The 14,275-nt window shown below is 36.9% G+C and overlaps 1 protein-coding gene across 1 annotated transcript in view; it reads right to left on the bottom strand.

The window, feature by feature from the left end:
* plppr5b (phospholipid phosphatase related 5b) overlaps nt 1-13,695 on the bottom strand; it is a 121,677-nt gene extending 107,982 nt beyond the window's left edge. The window contains exon 1 of the mRNA XM_062441689.1: nt 13,492-13,695. Coding sequence (XP_062297673.1) covers nt 13,492-13,695 — 204 coding nt within the window. The remainder of the gene's footprint in view (nt 1-13,491) is intronic.
* Between the last annotated feature and the right edge of the window lie 580 nt (nt 13,696-14,275).

The raw sequence follows: 14,275 nt of genomic DNA, 5'->3' as shown, positions 1-14,275 counted from the left end.
ACGAATCAGTTAGTTCAAATAATAACGCTAGAAATAAAATAATAAAGAAATCGATATGGTGAAGCTATTAGACCGACAGTGTTTCAGCAATAATTCAATTGTAGGTCACCTCACACATGTGCCCTACTAACCTAACGTCTCCTTCATTAAAAAAAACAGTATTTCAAGTTATAACATATACATGTGACACTCATCACTTCATCAGGAATGCCAAAAATGTATAATTGATAAATGAACTGTACTTATATATAGCACTTTTCTAGTCTTTTTGACCACTCAAACCACATTTACACTACATGTTACACTCATTTATACTCCATTGGCACAGCCATCGGGAGCAGTTCAGGCTTAAGTATCTTGCCCGATGACACATCTACATGCGGACTGGAGGAGCCGGGAATCTGACTACCGATCTTCCGATTGGTGGATGACCCTCTCTATCTCCTGAGCCACAGTCTCCCCAATAAGCTTCATAAAACTAGAATTCATGGCAGAGCTGTTGTATTGGATTGCATTAGATTACTCAGGTGTTCCTGACACAGTGCTCGATGAGTGTATATTGTGTGACCTTGCATTAAATAGTGAGCCACGTATTTTCCAGACCATCCCTGGCAATTATCCCCAACCAAAACACATGTTATTTTTAATAATTAAAAACTATTATACATTTAAGAAACACATTTGTTCCGTCATTATTATTTTTTTGCTTCTAACATTAACAAGCTTCTGTATTGGGCTAACTGTAAACTGTCAGAATCTTGCCCCCCCCCCCCCTGGGTACATATTGAGTTGTCACCCTCTGCTTCGTTACACTCTATAATCTGTTGTCAGCTCCCAGCAGTGTCCCATACATGTCTGCTAATCCGATTGTTACTAACACCATTAAGATCTGGTTGCAATTTATATAATGTACAATTTTCACACAGTTTAAAAAGTTTATTTAGATAAATTGCTAACATTTTTAAAAGTTATCTTGTGTGTATCATTGAGCTGATGCCCATATTATGAAATGTGGGTGACATATGAGCATTTATTACAGTCTTAGTAACATTTGTTAGTATATGCATCTAACATTTAATGAATTAAGGTGATACTATTGAGGTTGCTGTCTTATTATAAAGATAATGTAATATTGTTGTTTTGATTAAATTGTTTATATGTATACTTCAATACACTTTTACAGATGCTATTAGTATGCATGACTAAACTCTGAGTGCAGTTGATTGGACTAGTACAGACATCATTGGAAAGTGGTGTATGGTCAGGTATGATGGTGACATTTACCCAGGTATTGCAACAGATGACACTAACATCCAGGTCAAATGTATGCACAGTGGAGGTCCAAATTAATTCTATTGGCCTATTCATGATGATGTAATCTGGTACCTCTATGACGATGTGCTTCGCTTCATCCCAGCCCCACTACCAATCACTGGTCGCCATGTGGCGATCCAAAGCGATATATGGTTGGATCTTACAAAGTACAATGAGAGATTTCTCACATTCATAGATTTATTGGTGCAGTAGTTCTCCTGTTCTGTTTTCAACACTTTATCTCCGTTTCTTGTTAACATTAATTATAGTATGGTTACATTCTAAGTTTTAAATCTCATTTCCTATGGTGCTACCTCCCTCAGTGATAGGAAAGTATTACTTTCTAATATTATGTTAGTACAGTTAGTTAGTTAGTCTCTAAACTGTTACACAAAGGTTATACACATGCCATCATTTCTCAGATGTTTATGCATTTACTTTTATCCTTGCCTTAGGGTAAAGTATGTTTTCAGCTTTAATGTGAAGATGATACACTTTCATATGTGATGATTTGTATTGCTGTTCTCAGTGTTTCACTCATCTTCAATGAGGCATGTGACGTGTGATGAGTGTTAACGCTCTTGTGATGTTGCAAGTTCACCATGTTATTATTTACCTTCTTAACTTTGATGGAATTCAATTTGATGGAACTCAATGTGAATTTTGATACCTACTACAAAGAGACTTGTGATGTGTGATAGGTCTTTATGGCCTGGTTTTAATGTTGCCAGTTGATTTCTCTGACCAGTGTAGTGAGGATCAGTTTCAATTAAAGTAACATTCTTCTAAATCTCTTGTTAAAGATGTATTTGTGTAAATGCTTCACTACAGAACCTCACCCCTATCTTGTAATGTTAAAGAAAAGGAAACCAAATACCAGCTAAAAGAACTTTATCTGGAATTCATGATCCCGACTACAAACCCCTCAAAACATTACATTTCTTAGAATTCAATATGCTTCACTAATATAACTATGCAAATTCCATGCTACTGCAAAGATACAGTTATTTATAAGGTATAATAATAACAACAACAATAATAAATGCAGTAATGTTTTTAAAAGATACAAATATGTACAGTGTGCTGAAGAATGTGTCTCGTCAGTCCTGTTACTTCATATGTCAGTCCTGTTACTTCATATGTCAGTACTGTTACTTCATATGTCAGTACTGTTACTTCACATGTCAGTACTGTTACTTCATATGTCAGTACTGTTACTTCATATGACAGTACTGTTACTTCATATGTCAGTACTGTTACTTCATATGTCAGTACTGTTACTTCATATGTCAGTACTGTTACTTCATATGACAGTACTGTTACTTCATATGTCAGTACTGTTACTTCATATGTCAGTACTGTTACTTCATATGTCAGTCCTGTTACTTCATATGACAGTACTGTTACTTCATATGTCAGTCCTGTTACTTCATATGTCAGTACTGTTACTTCATATGTCAGTACTGTTACTTCATATGTCAGTACTGTTACTTCATATGTCAGTACTGTTACTTCATATGTCAGTACTGTTACTTCATATGTCAGTACTGTTACTTCATATGTCAGTACTGTTACTTCATATGTCAGTACTGTTACTTCACATGTCAGTCCTGTTACTTCATATGTCAGTACTGTTACTTCATATGTCAGTACTGTTACTTCATATGTCAGTCCTGTTACTTCATATGTCAGTACTGTTACTTCATATGTCAGTACTGTTACTTCACATGTCAGTCCTGTTACTTCATATGTCAGTACTGTTACTTCATATGTCAGTACTGTTACTTCATATGTCAGTCCTGTTACTTCATATGTCAGTACTGTTACTTCATATGACAGTACTGTTACTTCATATGACAGTACTGTTACTTCATATGTCAGTACTGTTACTTCATATGACAGTACTGTTACTTCATATGTCAGTACTGTTACTTCATATGACAGTACTGTTACTTCATATGTCAGTCCTGTTACTCTTGTCAGTCCTGTTACTTCATATGTCAGTACTGTTACTTCATATGTCAGTACTGTTACTTCATATGACAGTCCTGTTACTTCATATGTCAGTCCTGTTACTTCATATGTCAGTACTGTTACTTCATATGTCAGTACTGTTACTTCATATGTCAGTACTGTTACTTCATATGACAGTCCTGTTACTTCATATGTCAGTCCTGTTACTTCATATGTCAGTCCTGTTACTTCATATGTCAGTACTGTTACTTCATATGTCAGTACTGTTACTTCATATGACAGTACTGTTACTTCATATGTCAGTCCTGTTACTTCATATGTCAGTACTGTTACTTCATATGTCAGTACTGTTACTTCATATGTTAGTACTGTTACTCTTGTCAGTCCTGTTACTTCATATGTCAGTACTGTTACTCTTGTCAGTACTGTTACTTCATATGTCAGTACTGTTACTTCATATGTCAGTACTGTTACTTCATATGTCAGTCCTGTTACTTCATATGTCAGTACTGTTACTTCATATGTCAGTACTGTTACTTCATATGTTAGTACTGTTACTCTTGTCAGTCCTGTTACTTCATATGTCAGTACTGTTACTCTTGTCAGTACTGTTACTTCATATGACAGTCCTGTTACTTCATATGTCAGTACTGTTACTTCATATGACAGTCCTGTTACTTCATATGACAGTCCTGTTACTGTCATTAATTTGATAAAAATATAAAAATGATAATTAGAAGGGCCACCCAGGTATAACCATTCCAAATAAGACTGTAAAATGTTTTGGAAACTACCTTTTATTCAATACTTCTCTCATAAAAATGCATATATATCTTAATTTATATGAGGTCTCTTTTTAAAAATGTGATGTTCTTGGTCATCTGAATGATGAAATTGAATGTTTAAAAATATATTCATAATCTTAAATAATCCCAGTGAAAAAAGGGACTGAAATACTGTCCATACATGTGTAAACTGTTAAACAATTCTAATTCCAAATATTTGATATAGTAACAATTTTGTCCGTAACAAGGTTGACAGATAAATTGTATCATGGAGTGGATAATTAAGTGGATTTAATCTTCTTTCCATAGATACTTTTAAAATTGTGATAAAAATGATTTTATATTTAAAATTCTGAAAGTTGAAAAGGTACCGATTTCCTGGAATGACCCTCGTAGTAGTCCTACAGAATTTTTTTTAAAATGCACTTTGTGTTTTTATACGAGAACATATTTAATTTTACAATCTTTCAGCAGGCCAGTCAGTCACATTATTATTTAATGTACACATGAGTGGGGTCAAGTTTAACATTTTATTTTTAACTTAATTTAATTTTATATTGTGCATTGTTGTAATGTCAGTGCTAAATAAATATGTTCATACTTTTGTAATTGATTAATTCTTTGAATTGCAATGCCTTGATTTTAGTGAGGTTAGTACACAGTCATAGCCTTAAATGCAATGGTACTAATAATTGGCATAATAATTTCTTTCGGTGTTTCAGTTTTCGGCCAAGAATTTTCATTTAGGTGCATCCCCCATGTGTATATATATATATATATATATATACATATAAAAGAAATACATTTGCATTACTCTTGACTGCAAAAATGATAACACTTTGATTTCATTTGGACATTATATCCAAAAAGCTCAACATTGTTATGGGTCCACATTAACGTCCCTAGTTTGACAGTCTGAGGTCAGTCCTCATAATCAAACTGCACTGCATCAGTTTTCACGTCATTATTCAGACTGACACTTTGTTCATGTTAGACAGTAATCACCAATCAGTAATGAGAGTGGACATGGCTGAAGATTGTAGACAGAGATTACAGCTAAGAAGATGACTTTAGAAGACAAAGGGCCTGATTTACTAAGATCCCAAATAGTGGGTACTAAATTGCGTGCACAGTGCAATAGATTGCGCGTGTCATTTGTGTGTGTTTTGCGTGTGATCTACTAAGAATAACTGTGTAAATGAAAACAGGTGCAACAGGGTGGAGACAGCAGTATTTAAATGAGGGTTTTGTGTCTTTATGGAGAGTTTGGACGAGCAGAAAGCTGCAAGAACAAAATGAAATGTGATCAGGTTCTAGTGGAAGAGGTTAACTAATATATTGAGTTATAACAAAAACTAATATTACGAGAAAAACCAACATATGGGAGAATATTAGTGATGAAGTCAATGCTGTTAATAAAACCACAAATATTCCACTCTGTCCTGTGTGTATTCTGTCATTGTGCCTCCGTCTCCTCCTCTCTACAGTAACAGAAGTCATCTGTGTGCAGTGAGCAGCAGGTTAATACCTGTCCTTCAAAGGTATTATTTATAGACACAGTTAGCATCAGAAATAATACCTTCAGGTTTGGTAAATCACAATGTGTGTGTTAAATAACATATTTACATTTTCTCCTCCCTGTATTTTTCACACTGGGGTTAAAACGTCTCATATTACATTCATTATGGTAAACTACTAAATGGACAGCGCGTACTATCTTGCACAGTTTAAAGACACAAACCTCAATGCGCTGTGTTAGTAGATCAACTTGCACATTTTTTGCGGGTGATGTCAAGTTTGCACACGTTTCTACACACGCAGACCTTTAGTAAATCAGACCTTATGAGCAGTCATCATGGATATGGTAGAAACACTTACTACTGGAACAGTAACTTGGCTTCCTATATACATAAATGTGTGAGTATATTATTGTCTAGTCTTTCTGTCTTTACATCAGACCAACAATTTGAAGAAAGTGGAACTGTGAGTCTACATGAATAAAGTAGATTAATCAAACTCCTCCTCTACTCTTGAGAGAGACACTGAGTTATCCAAGTGGCCAAAAGTAAAAAAACTCCATAAAATCCCTGATGTGCTGGTGTGAAAACTGAGCAACAAGTGCTTTCACAGTTTTCAAGGATATGTCCTTGTGTGCAAAGAAAGACATATGGCCAAAAGTACTTCAGTAGCAAACAGTCCCCAGTAGCAGGCCAGTTAACAGTAAGGTTGGTTGATTCACAGTTAAAATGATGTCATTTTAAAGAAAGGTTTTGGTTTTTTCAATTCTTTTAAAGGAAAATACTCATATGTCCATATGTACATGGAAAGAGTTATTGATTGTTGCAATCAATTCTTCTGTTCAGAAAAGAGATCCCTTCATAGAGCAATGTCAGTGTAAGGGGAAAGGGGGCAAAATCAATAGTCTCAGAAAGAGCACAAAAATCCTTCTATAGTCTCAGCAGATTAAGTTAAGTCTTCTTAATATGACATTTAGTCTTTATGTTTGTGTAAAACTTGTTTCTGTTTACTGCTCTGCTGGAGCGTTTAAGTAACTAATATATGATATATGACTACTAGAAACTATATACGTAGGTAGGAAAACATCCTGAACCACAAACACATGACAAGTTTAAATATCAAAGTTAGCTAGAAAATGTCAAACGTTTGCCTTTCTTCTAGCTTGGGAAGCTAGATCTAAAATGAAGAAAGACACTAAGCAGTAAAAAAAACAGACAATGACAAACGAGGAGACACCTGGCTGGGCACAGCAACTTCTATCTGAGGTGGTGGACCACAAAGATTCATTTGAACAAAGAGAATTCAGTAACACAATGAAAGACTTGGAAGAAGAGAGACAAGTCAATGCAGAAAAAAAAAGAATCAGAGACTTAGAAGATCAGAATACTGCAGACAGTAAAGCTTTAAAAGACTGAATCAAAACTTTTTTAAATAAAGTTTACAACAGGAGGCACGTGGTAGAAGAATTGAGTTTTCATGGGTCTTGAAGAAGGACTGGAGAAGTTGCTGAGAGACATACTGAGATTATGTCCTGGACCTTAAAGATAATGACTCAACACCAGAGGATGAAAGACAGCACAGCACAAGAGATTAACACCAAGAGAGAGAAAAAAAGAATAAAAAGATGAACCTGATCTTTTCTTCTACTTCTTTCTTTCATTTTCATTATCAATGATACAGTTATTATTATCATAATAACATCAAATCAGTAGTATATGTCCAGCTCAGAGAACGGCTCATTTGGGTGAAATGTATATTATAGCTTATTGTTAAGAAAGAGTAGAATACGCTGTGTATTTACAATGTTACCAGATTACACAGTCTGTGGTAAATGATCAAGGAAAGTTTTAACAAATTCTTTCCATCCAGCACTGACAGAGTTTTGACTTTTGATTCTTCTTCTTCTTTTGACATTCATTACATGAACTCACCCTCTCTCCATACATCTTCCTATAAGATCACATAAGACTTACATCACCTTCCACAGTACACCTTGTATAGATTACACTCATTTCTTCTTTCCAGGCATGCATTGATTTCACCTTACTTCAGAGCAGCTCAAAACTAACTTGCAGACTTGTGAAACTTGTTCCAACAGAAAATCCATCACAGTGAGCATAACTACTGTTTTAATGATTGTCAGTGTTGTCTTATCTTTGGTAATGTGACAATGTGACAGTGTGGGCTGATTTGAAATATCAGATATGTTAATGAGTTTAAGTGTTGCTGAAAAGGTTTTTTACATATATTACACATAGGAATAGTTCATGTACGGTGGAATGTTTCTTCTGCCATCATTTTCTATCATAGTACTTTTTGAAGTAGCTTTAGAGCGGGAAAAAAAGTACAATAATATTCTTATTGTTGACACAACCGACAGTGAGCTATTGTGTGAGTACACAATACCTCTGTGCCATACCTCATACCAAAATAAAAAGTCAATGAAAATAGATCCAAACAAATTCACAATTTTCTCCTGTTTGAGTAAATTTGCTAAAAAAAGACAAACTACAAAACCCAGCTACTTGAAGAAATGGTCTTTTTTAAAAATGAAACAGTCTATTAGAGAGCCGTTTTTAAACGATCTTCATACAGACAAAATGGGGAAGTAAGAGAGTATGGAGAGAGGTTTTAAAACGGTCTTTTAATGCTATTTGCTGACATTATAACAAATATATATGTAGAAGAAGAAAATATATATAATAACAGCAGCTTTCTGTTTTAAAGACATATTCCAGGGATTTAGTCCTGAACTTCCAAACCATTGGGGGACTTCTGAGAGCCAGATTGAAAAAAGAACGGATTGGCAAAATTTGCAGCACAGCCTGAAATATGCTTACTTTCGCTCCCTAATATGGGACTTAAAGGCACTCTCTCCCACAGAATGGGGAGAGCATTCAGTTATCAGGCTCCCATCCTGTAGAACCATCTTATAGTTTGGGTCTAGGGTGAAGACACCCTTAAAGAGCAGGCTTAAAAGGCTCCTTTTTCATAAAGCTTATAGTTACTGCCGGCTCAGGCTTAACTTGGACCAGCTCCTAGTTTATGCTGCTATAGGCCTAGACTTCCCACTGGATATATTTTAAGCTGCCAAATATCACTGCCACATATAATAAGGAGCTCAAAAAGACAAACAGGTAGTTTTATAAATGCTAACTGCCATATAAAATTATTTTTGACTAAGGATTGCTCCTAGTTGCAGCCAAATATCATATTGCTGCTAGCTGAGGGAGAGAAGTGTGATGCATGCCAGTGCCACACCATCACCCAGTTGATGACCAATATGCTGCCAATCAGTGTAGTAGAGGGCAAGAGATTCAAAGACCTATTTCAGTACCTCAAGCTTGAGTACATTATGCCATTGAGAGCTACTGTGAGTAGAAGCATTGAAAAACACTTTGATGTGAAAAGTCAAGCAATAAAAACTCACTATGACCGACTGCTGCACACTGCTGCTGCACGTCCTCCTTTTAGTTTTAGTACTAAATATTTATTTTTTTATAGTTTTACTTTCTTTTACAAAAACTTTTTTAGTTATGGCACCAATAAGGATTGCTTTCAATTTTGTTGCACATGTACAATGACAACAAAGACTATTCTATTCTGTTCGGGGGAAAAAGCTACATCACAACTTTAAAAATGAAAGTTAACCAGTTAGTTACTTAATGGGTGACAGTCCATCCAAAGCAAAATTAACTGTTAATGATATTCCTAGTCTGGACCACAGTAGTGACCGACTGACTGACATGTCATATGCTTGGTTTACATTTACATTTACATTTAGTCATTTAGCAGACGCTTCTATCAAAAGCGACTTACCATGGAGAATGAACACCGTTGGTGCAGCAACGGGAGCGATTTTGGGGTTAAGTGTCTTGCCCAGGGACACGTCGACATGTGGACTGGATGAGCCGGGAATCGAACCGCCAATCTTCCCAATTGGAGGATGGCCGCTCTACCTCCTGAGCCACAGCCGACCCCACCGGGTTAGATCTAAGCATGTGTTGCGTTGAAACTCCACATGTCTACACTACACAGCATGACTGAAAATCAAAGAGCAACCTCTGGGGCAGCGGAGGAGATCAAGCAAACTCATGTGGCTACATTTGGTTAAATGTAATATTACTGCTGTGAGACTGTGGTCAGTGTGATGTGCTGGGCAGTGTTCAGTTATTCATAGTAAGCTCAGCTGTGTGTGTGTGTGTGTGTGTGTGTGTGTGTGTGTGTGTGTGTGGTTATAGACAGCCAAGCAGTGGAGCAGCTGAAACAGACACAGAGGCGTACAGGCAGTCCTACGTGTAGCCAGAGCAGGGTCACTGTGTGTAAGCCTGCGCTGAAAGCTACAGACCAGCCACTGCAGCAATAATCACTGCACTTAACATTCAAGGTACACTGCACCCCTATTGGCTGCATGTTTTAAGTCCATTGCACAATCATCTTGTAATTGGCAGAGCTAATGAAAGAACAGTGAAACAAAACACAAGCATCACTCATTCAGGAGCCGGGGAGATTTGATGGTAATGTTAGAGGTCTCTGTGGTCCAGTTCAAATTTGATCCAGTTAATTTATGATTAAAATGGAAAGCCAAGATCAAGCACAAATCATCAGAAATCTATGCAGGCTAGGCTGTGTTTTAAAGATAAATAATCACATGAGGGAGCAGCGGGGACATGTGATCCTCTCACTACAGCTCGGAGACAAATAACTCATCGGACTGATTCAAAATAGTCATGCTGTACTGCTCTGCTTTGAAGACACAGAATCAATAGATAAACATGTTTTTCATATTAGATGTGGTGGAATGAGCGATGACGCAAGTGTTGCCATATTTTTGAGTAAATATCAAGCAAAGGTCACCTGGAGACTACAAGTAAACGGTATATTAAAGCTGCACCTATCTAAATGTCCATGTTAACAATGGGCTGATTAATGTGGAATGTGAATTGGCTTCAAGTGACAAACCCAGCTCTGCTCAGCTCTATGAAGCTTTTTTGCCTCTTTTCCCTCATTGTTTTCATATGATGTTTCAGCTTTATTTCAAGCAATCAGCAGGCAGCTGCTGTCAGTGAGAAAACTGTGATAAACCCACATCTGCACTTACACTTACCTACATGTACACTACCTGCCCAGCACAAGGCAGCTCATGGACAAAGCTAGCACACTAGCTGGTAGATATTCATCAGGTGGACAAAAACACAACTCCAAATGCATGCTATTGTTGCTCTGTGTCTGCTGAGTATGTAAATGAATAGGCAACTGCTCATTTATATATATACTGTGATATTTTGTTAATGTTACTGTGCTGCCCCCAAGTGGCCAAAAAAACAACAATTAACAACGACTCTTAACAACTTTTATAGAAAAAACATATTGGGGATCACTTGGGACCAATATTGCCTCTGATGGTGGGAAAAGATGACCAATGATTGTTAATTTGAAAATGATTCATTTTCATTCTCAACTATTGAGAAATCATGTCAGTACATGAGTTAAGTCATTTTAATTATATTTTAAATACATTTTTAAAATGTGACCATATGGCCTTGGTTTGGTTAATTTAAAAAAAATATGGTGCTTATTACACTTGATACCATGTAGTCTGTCTTTTTAAAGAAGAATTTGAAAAGGTAAATTATAGTTGCCGGGGCATGAAAACAATGATCTGTTAGTCTGGATAGTCTAGGGCTGGGTGATATGGACAGAATTAAATATCACAATATTTTTGACCCAATACCTCGATATTGATATTTTGACAATATTGAAGGAACAACTATCAGTGCTTTCACAAAATATTTCCACAATGAGATTTTTGCTAAATAATTATCAGTAATGTGGATATAATGACTAAGTAGATAAAGGCAGATAATAGAACAGTCTGTTAAGCTCAGAAAATGAAATGTTTTACTGTAATGCAGCCTTTATAAGCAGGACACTTATTCCATATCACCATATTATGATATTCAAAATCTAATACGATTTCGATCACGATCACGATATTGATAAAATATCAATTTATTGCCCAGCCCTAGTCTTAACAATAGCATAGTCGTAAAATGAATGTTGTAAATCAAAAATCAAATCACATTATGACCTTAAAATTCAAAAGTCAAAACATATTGTGGATCTGGATAATGGTGACCTCCCCTAACAGTAGGGTTTCACATTTGATCTTGTTTACTGACCAATGCCAAAACCACTCAGTCTCTATGATCCATTTTTATATCTGATTTAGTCATTTTTGACATTGTATCATGGACCAATGGCTCAGGTCAAAGTCAACAGCAAAAGACATAGAAGCTGAATCATGTCACAAATACTCAGGGTCAATATTCCCTCTGAAGAAGTAATAATTCATCAGATTGCACTACTCTAGTTTGAAGAAATCAAATCAATACAGATAAACAAGCAGGTTTCATATTTGATGCTGTGGACTGAAATCAGAATCTATAAGCCATTTTATATCTGATCTTGTCATTTTTGGCTTTATAAAGAGTCACATCACAACCAATATCACCTGTGAATAGACAGCTAATAATCCATCGGATTGATCATTAGTCATTTCTCATCGCTCCATGTTAAAGAAATCAAGTCAGTACAGGTTTTACATTTGATCAGGACTGAGCTGACAAGTCAGTATGTGACAGTTTAAATATATATTCTAGTCATGTTCAGTTAAATCAAAAATATATCTCTGATCATACAAAGATCAGCAGTGATCTGCACAGAGGCTATTTCTTAAAGAATCAGAATTACCAAGTGATTCCCGATATGGGGGTCGAAATCCTGCAGAGGGGTCGCAAAATAAATATGACAGGTCCTGAGTTCATTTATAGCATAGCAAAGAATCCAAATCATATTCTGCTACACCACATTCTGTTTATTTTTCAGATAATAAAAATAAAAATAATATTATTTATTACAATGATCTGAAAGTTATATTTTCACATTCATAAATCAGTCATTGGTAAATGTTTGGTTAATCTTATGAAACATTCACAATCAGTATTTTATGGTCCAGAAGAACATTTTATAGAATGTCATGAATATGTCGACATGTCAAATGAATGAATGCTGACACAGGTCAAATTTGTACATTTATATATAAAAATGTGTATCAGCCACACAAAAATGTAAAAACAGGCATTTTATTACCATTTTTGTAAAATGTGGGTGACATTAGGGAACGTCCACCTTGAAGAAATGTGCACAGGGTGTTTATTACAGCTCTTAAATGTAAAAAGAAAAAATGGGTCAAGAGGGTTAAGAGGACACAAATCCAAAAAAAAGAATATTGGGAGCACTGTTTTGACATGACAGCTTATAATTGATCAAATTGACCATTAACCATCTACTATTGCTCCACTTTGAAGAAATCAAGTCTGTAGCACATCTGATAGATTTACTGTACACATCCTGATTTCCTATTAAAACAAATAATTGTTTAGTCTATGCGCCCAGGGTGATGTCTTCATAGATCTTATTTTATCCGACATCCCAACCCAAAGATATGATTCACACTGATCCTGTAAATTTGAGAGGAGCAGCGGAGCCTCACGTTGGAGAAGCTGCAGCACTGTCGGCTGTTTTTGGGTGATAAATTACCTCAATCATGAGTCGGTTATCAAAAATGGATAGCAGTCTTTTTTTCTTTTTCTTTTTTTTTAAGTCAACTGATATTTCAGCACCACAGTGATCACAGTATACATGAAGCATACATCTGAGTGTATTGAGCTTCTAGTATTTGGATGCAATAAAAAGGACTAAAAGTATTGGGGGGAGGAGGGGGGAATTTTTTCCACTCATTTCATACTTGATCATGATCATGTTGTAGATACTGAATGATTGAGGGTGTGACAGCATGCAGTAGTAGTAGAACTTTAGTAACGAAGCGTGCACTCACCAGCAGCGTGGGCAGCCCGGCCACCACAGCGTACAGCAGGACGGGCGGTACGGCACTGCTGTCCTCCGGTCCCAGGTACGGTTTAGTGTAGGTGGTGTCGTAGCAGAAGAAGCCCTGCACGTGTACGCTGAAGGTGTCAGTATACTCGAAGTAGTAGGCCAGCATGACGGTCCCGGCCATGATCACCAGCTGGAAGTACAGCATGATGCAAACGGAGAGCGAGAGACATTTAATTAGAAGAAATCCTTTCTCTCTCTCTCTCTTTCTCCTTCTCTCCTTATTCCTCTATCTCTCTCTCTCTCACTCCTACCCAGCCTCCTCCTCCTCCCCGGCGGTACCGACTCCCGCTGACCGGCTCATGACGGCTCGGCTACACGCGAGGAGCCGCTCTGTGATAGTGGTGGAGGTTCCTCACCCTGCCTTCCTCTGCTCACTGCTGAGACTAGAGACTATATGTGTGTGTTTGTGTGTGTGTGTGTGTGTGTGTGTGTGTGTGAGAGACAGAGAGAGAGAGAGAGAGAGAGAGAGTCACAGCAGTTTTGAGGGATGTGTAAGCAAATAAAGGATTGACAGCTCCCTCCATCTCTACCCCCCCCCCCCCCCCCCCCCACCCCGTGTGTGTGTGTGTGTGTGTGTGTGTGTGTGTGTGTGTGTGTGTGTGTGTGAATTGTAGAACCTGGGTATAGAGAGAGATGGAGAGAGGATGAGAGGGGGAGGGGGACAGAGTTAGACGTCATATATGCCTCGACCACTCTCTCCTCTCTGGATTCAGACCTTGAATGAG

Source organism: Scomber scombrus, chromosome 20 (genome assembly GCF_963691925.1).
Source record: "Scomber scombrus chromosome 20, fScoSco1.1, whole genome shotgun sequence".
In the NCBI taxonomy this organism is placed as follows: Eukaryota; Metazoa; Chordata; class Actinopteri; order Scombriformes; family Scombridae; genus Scomber; species Scomber scombrus.
Note: the sequence above shows the minus strand (reverse complement) of the source record. Positions and strands in the feature narration are given on the sequence as shown.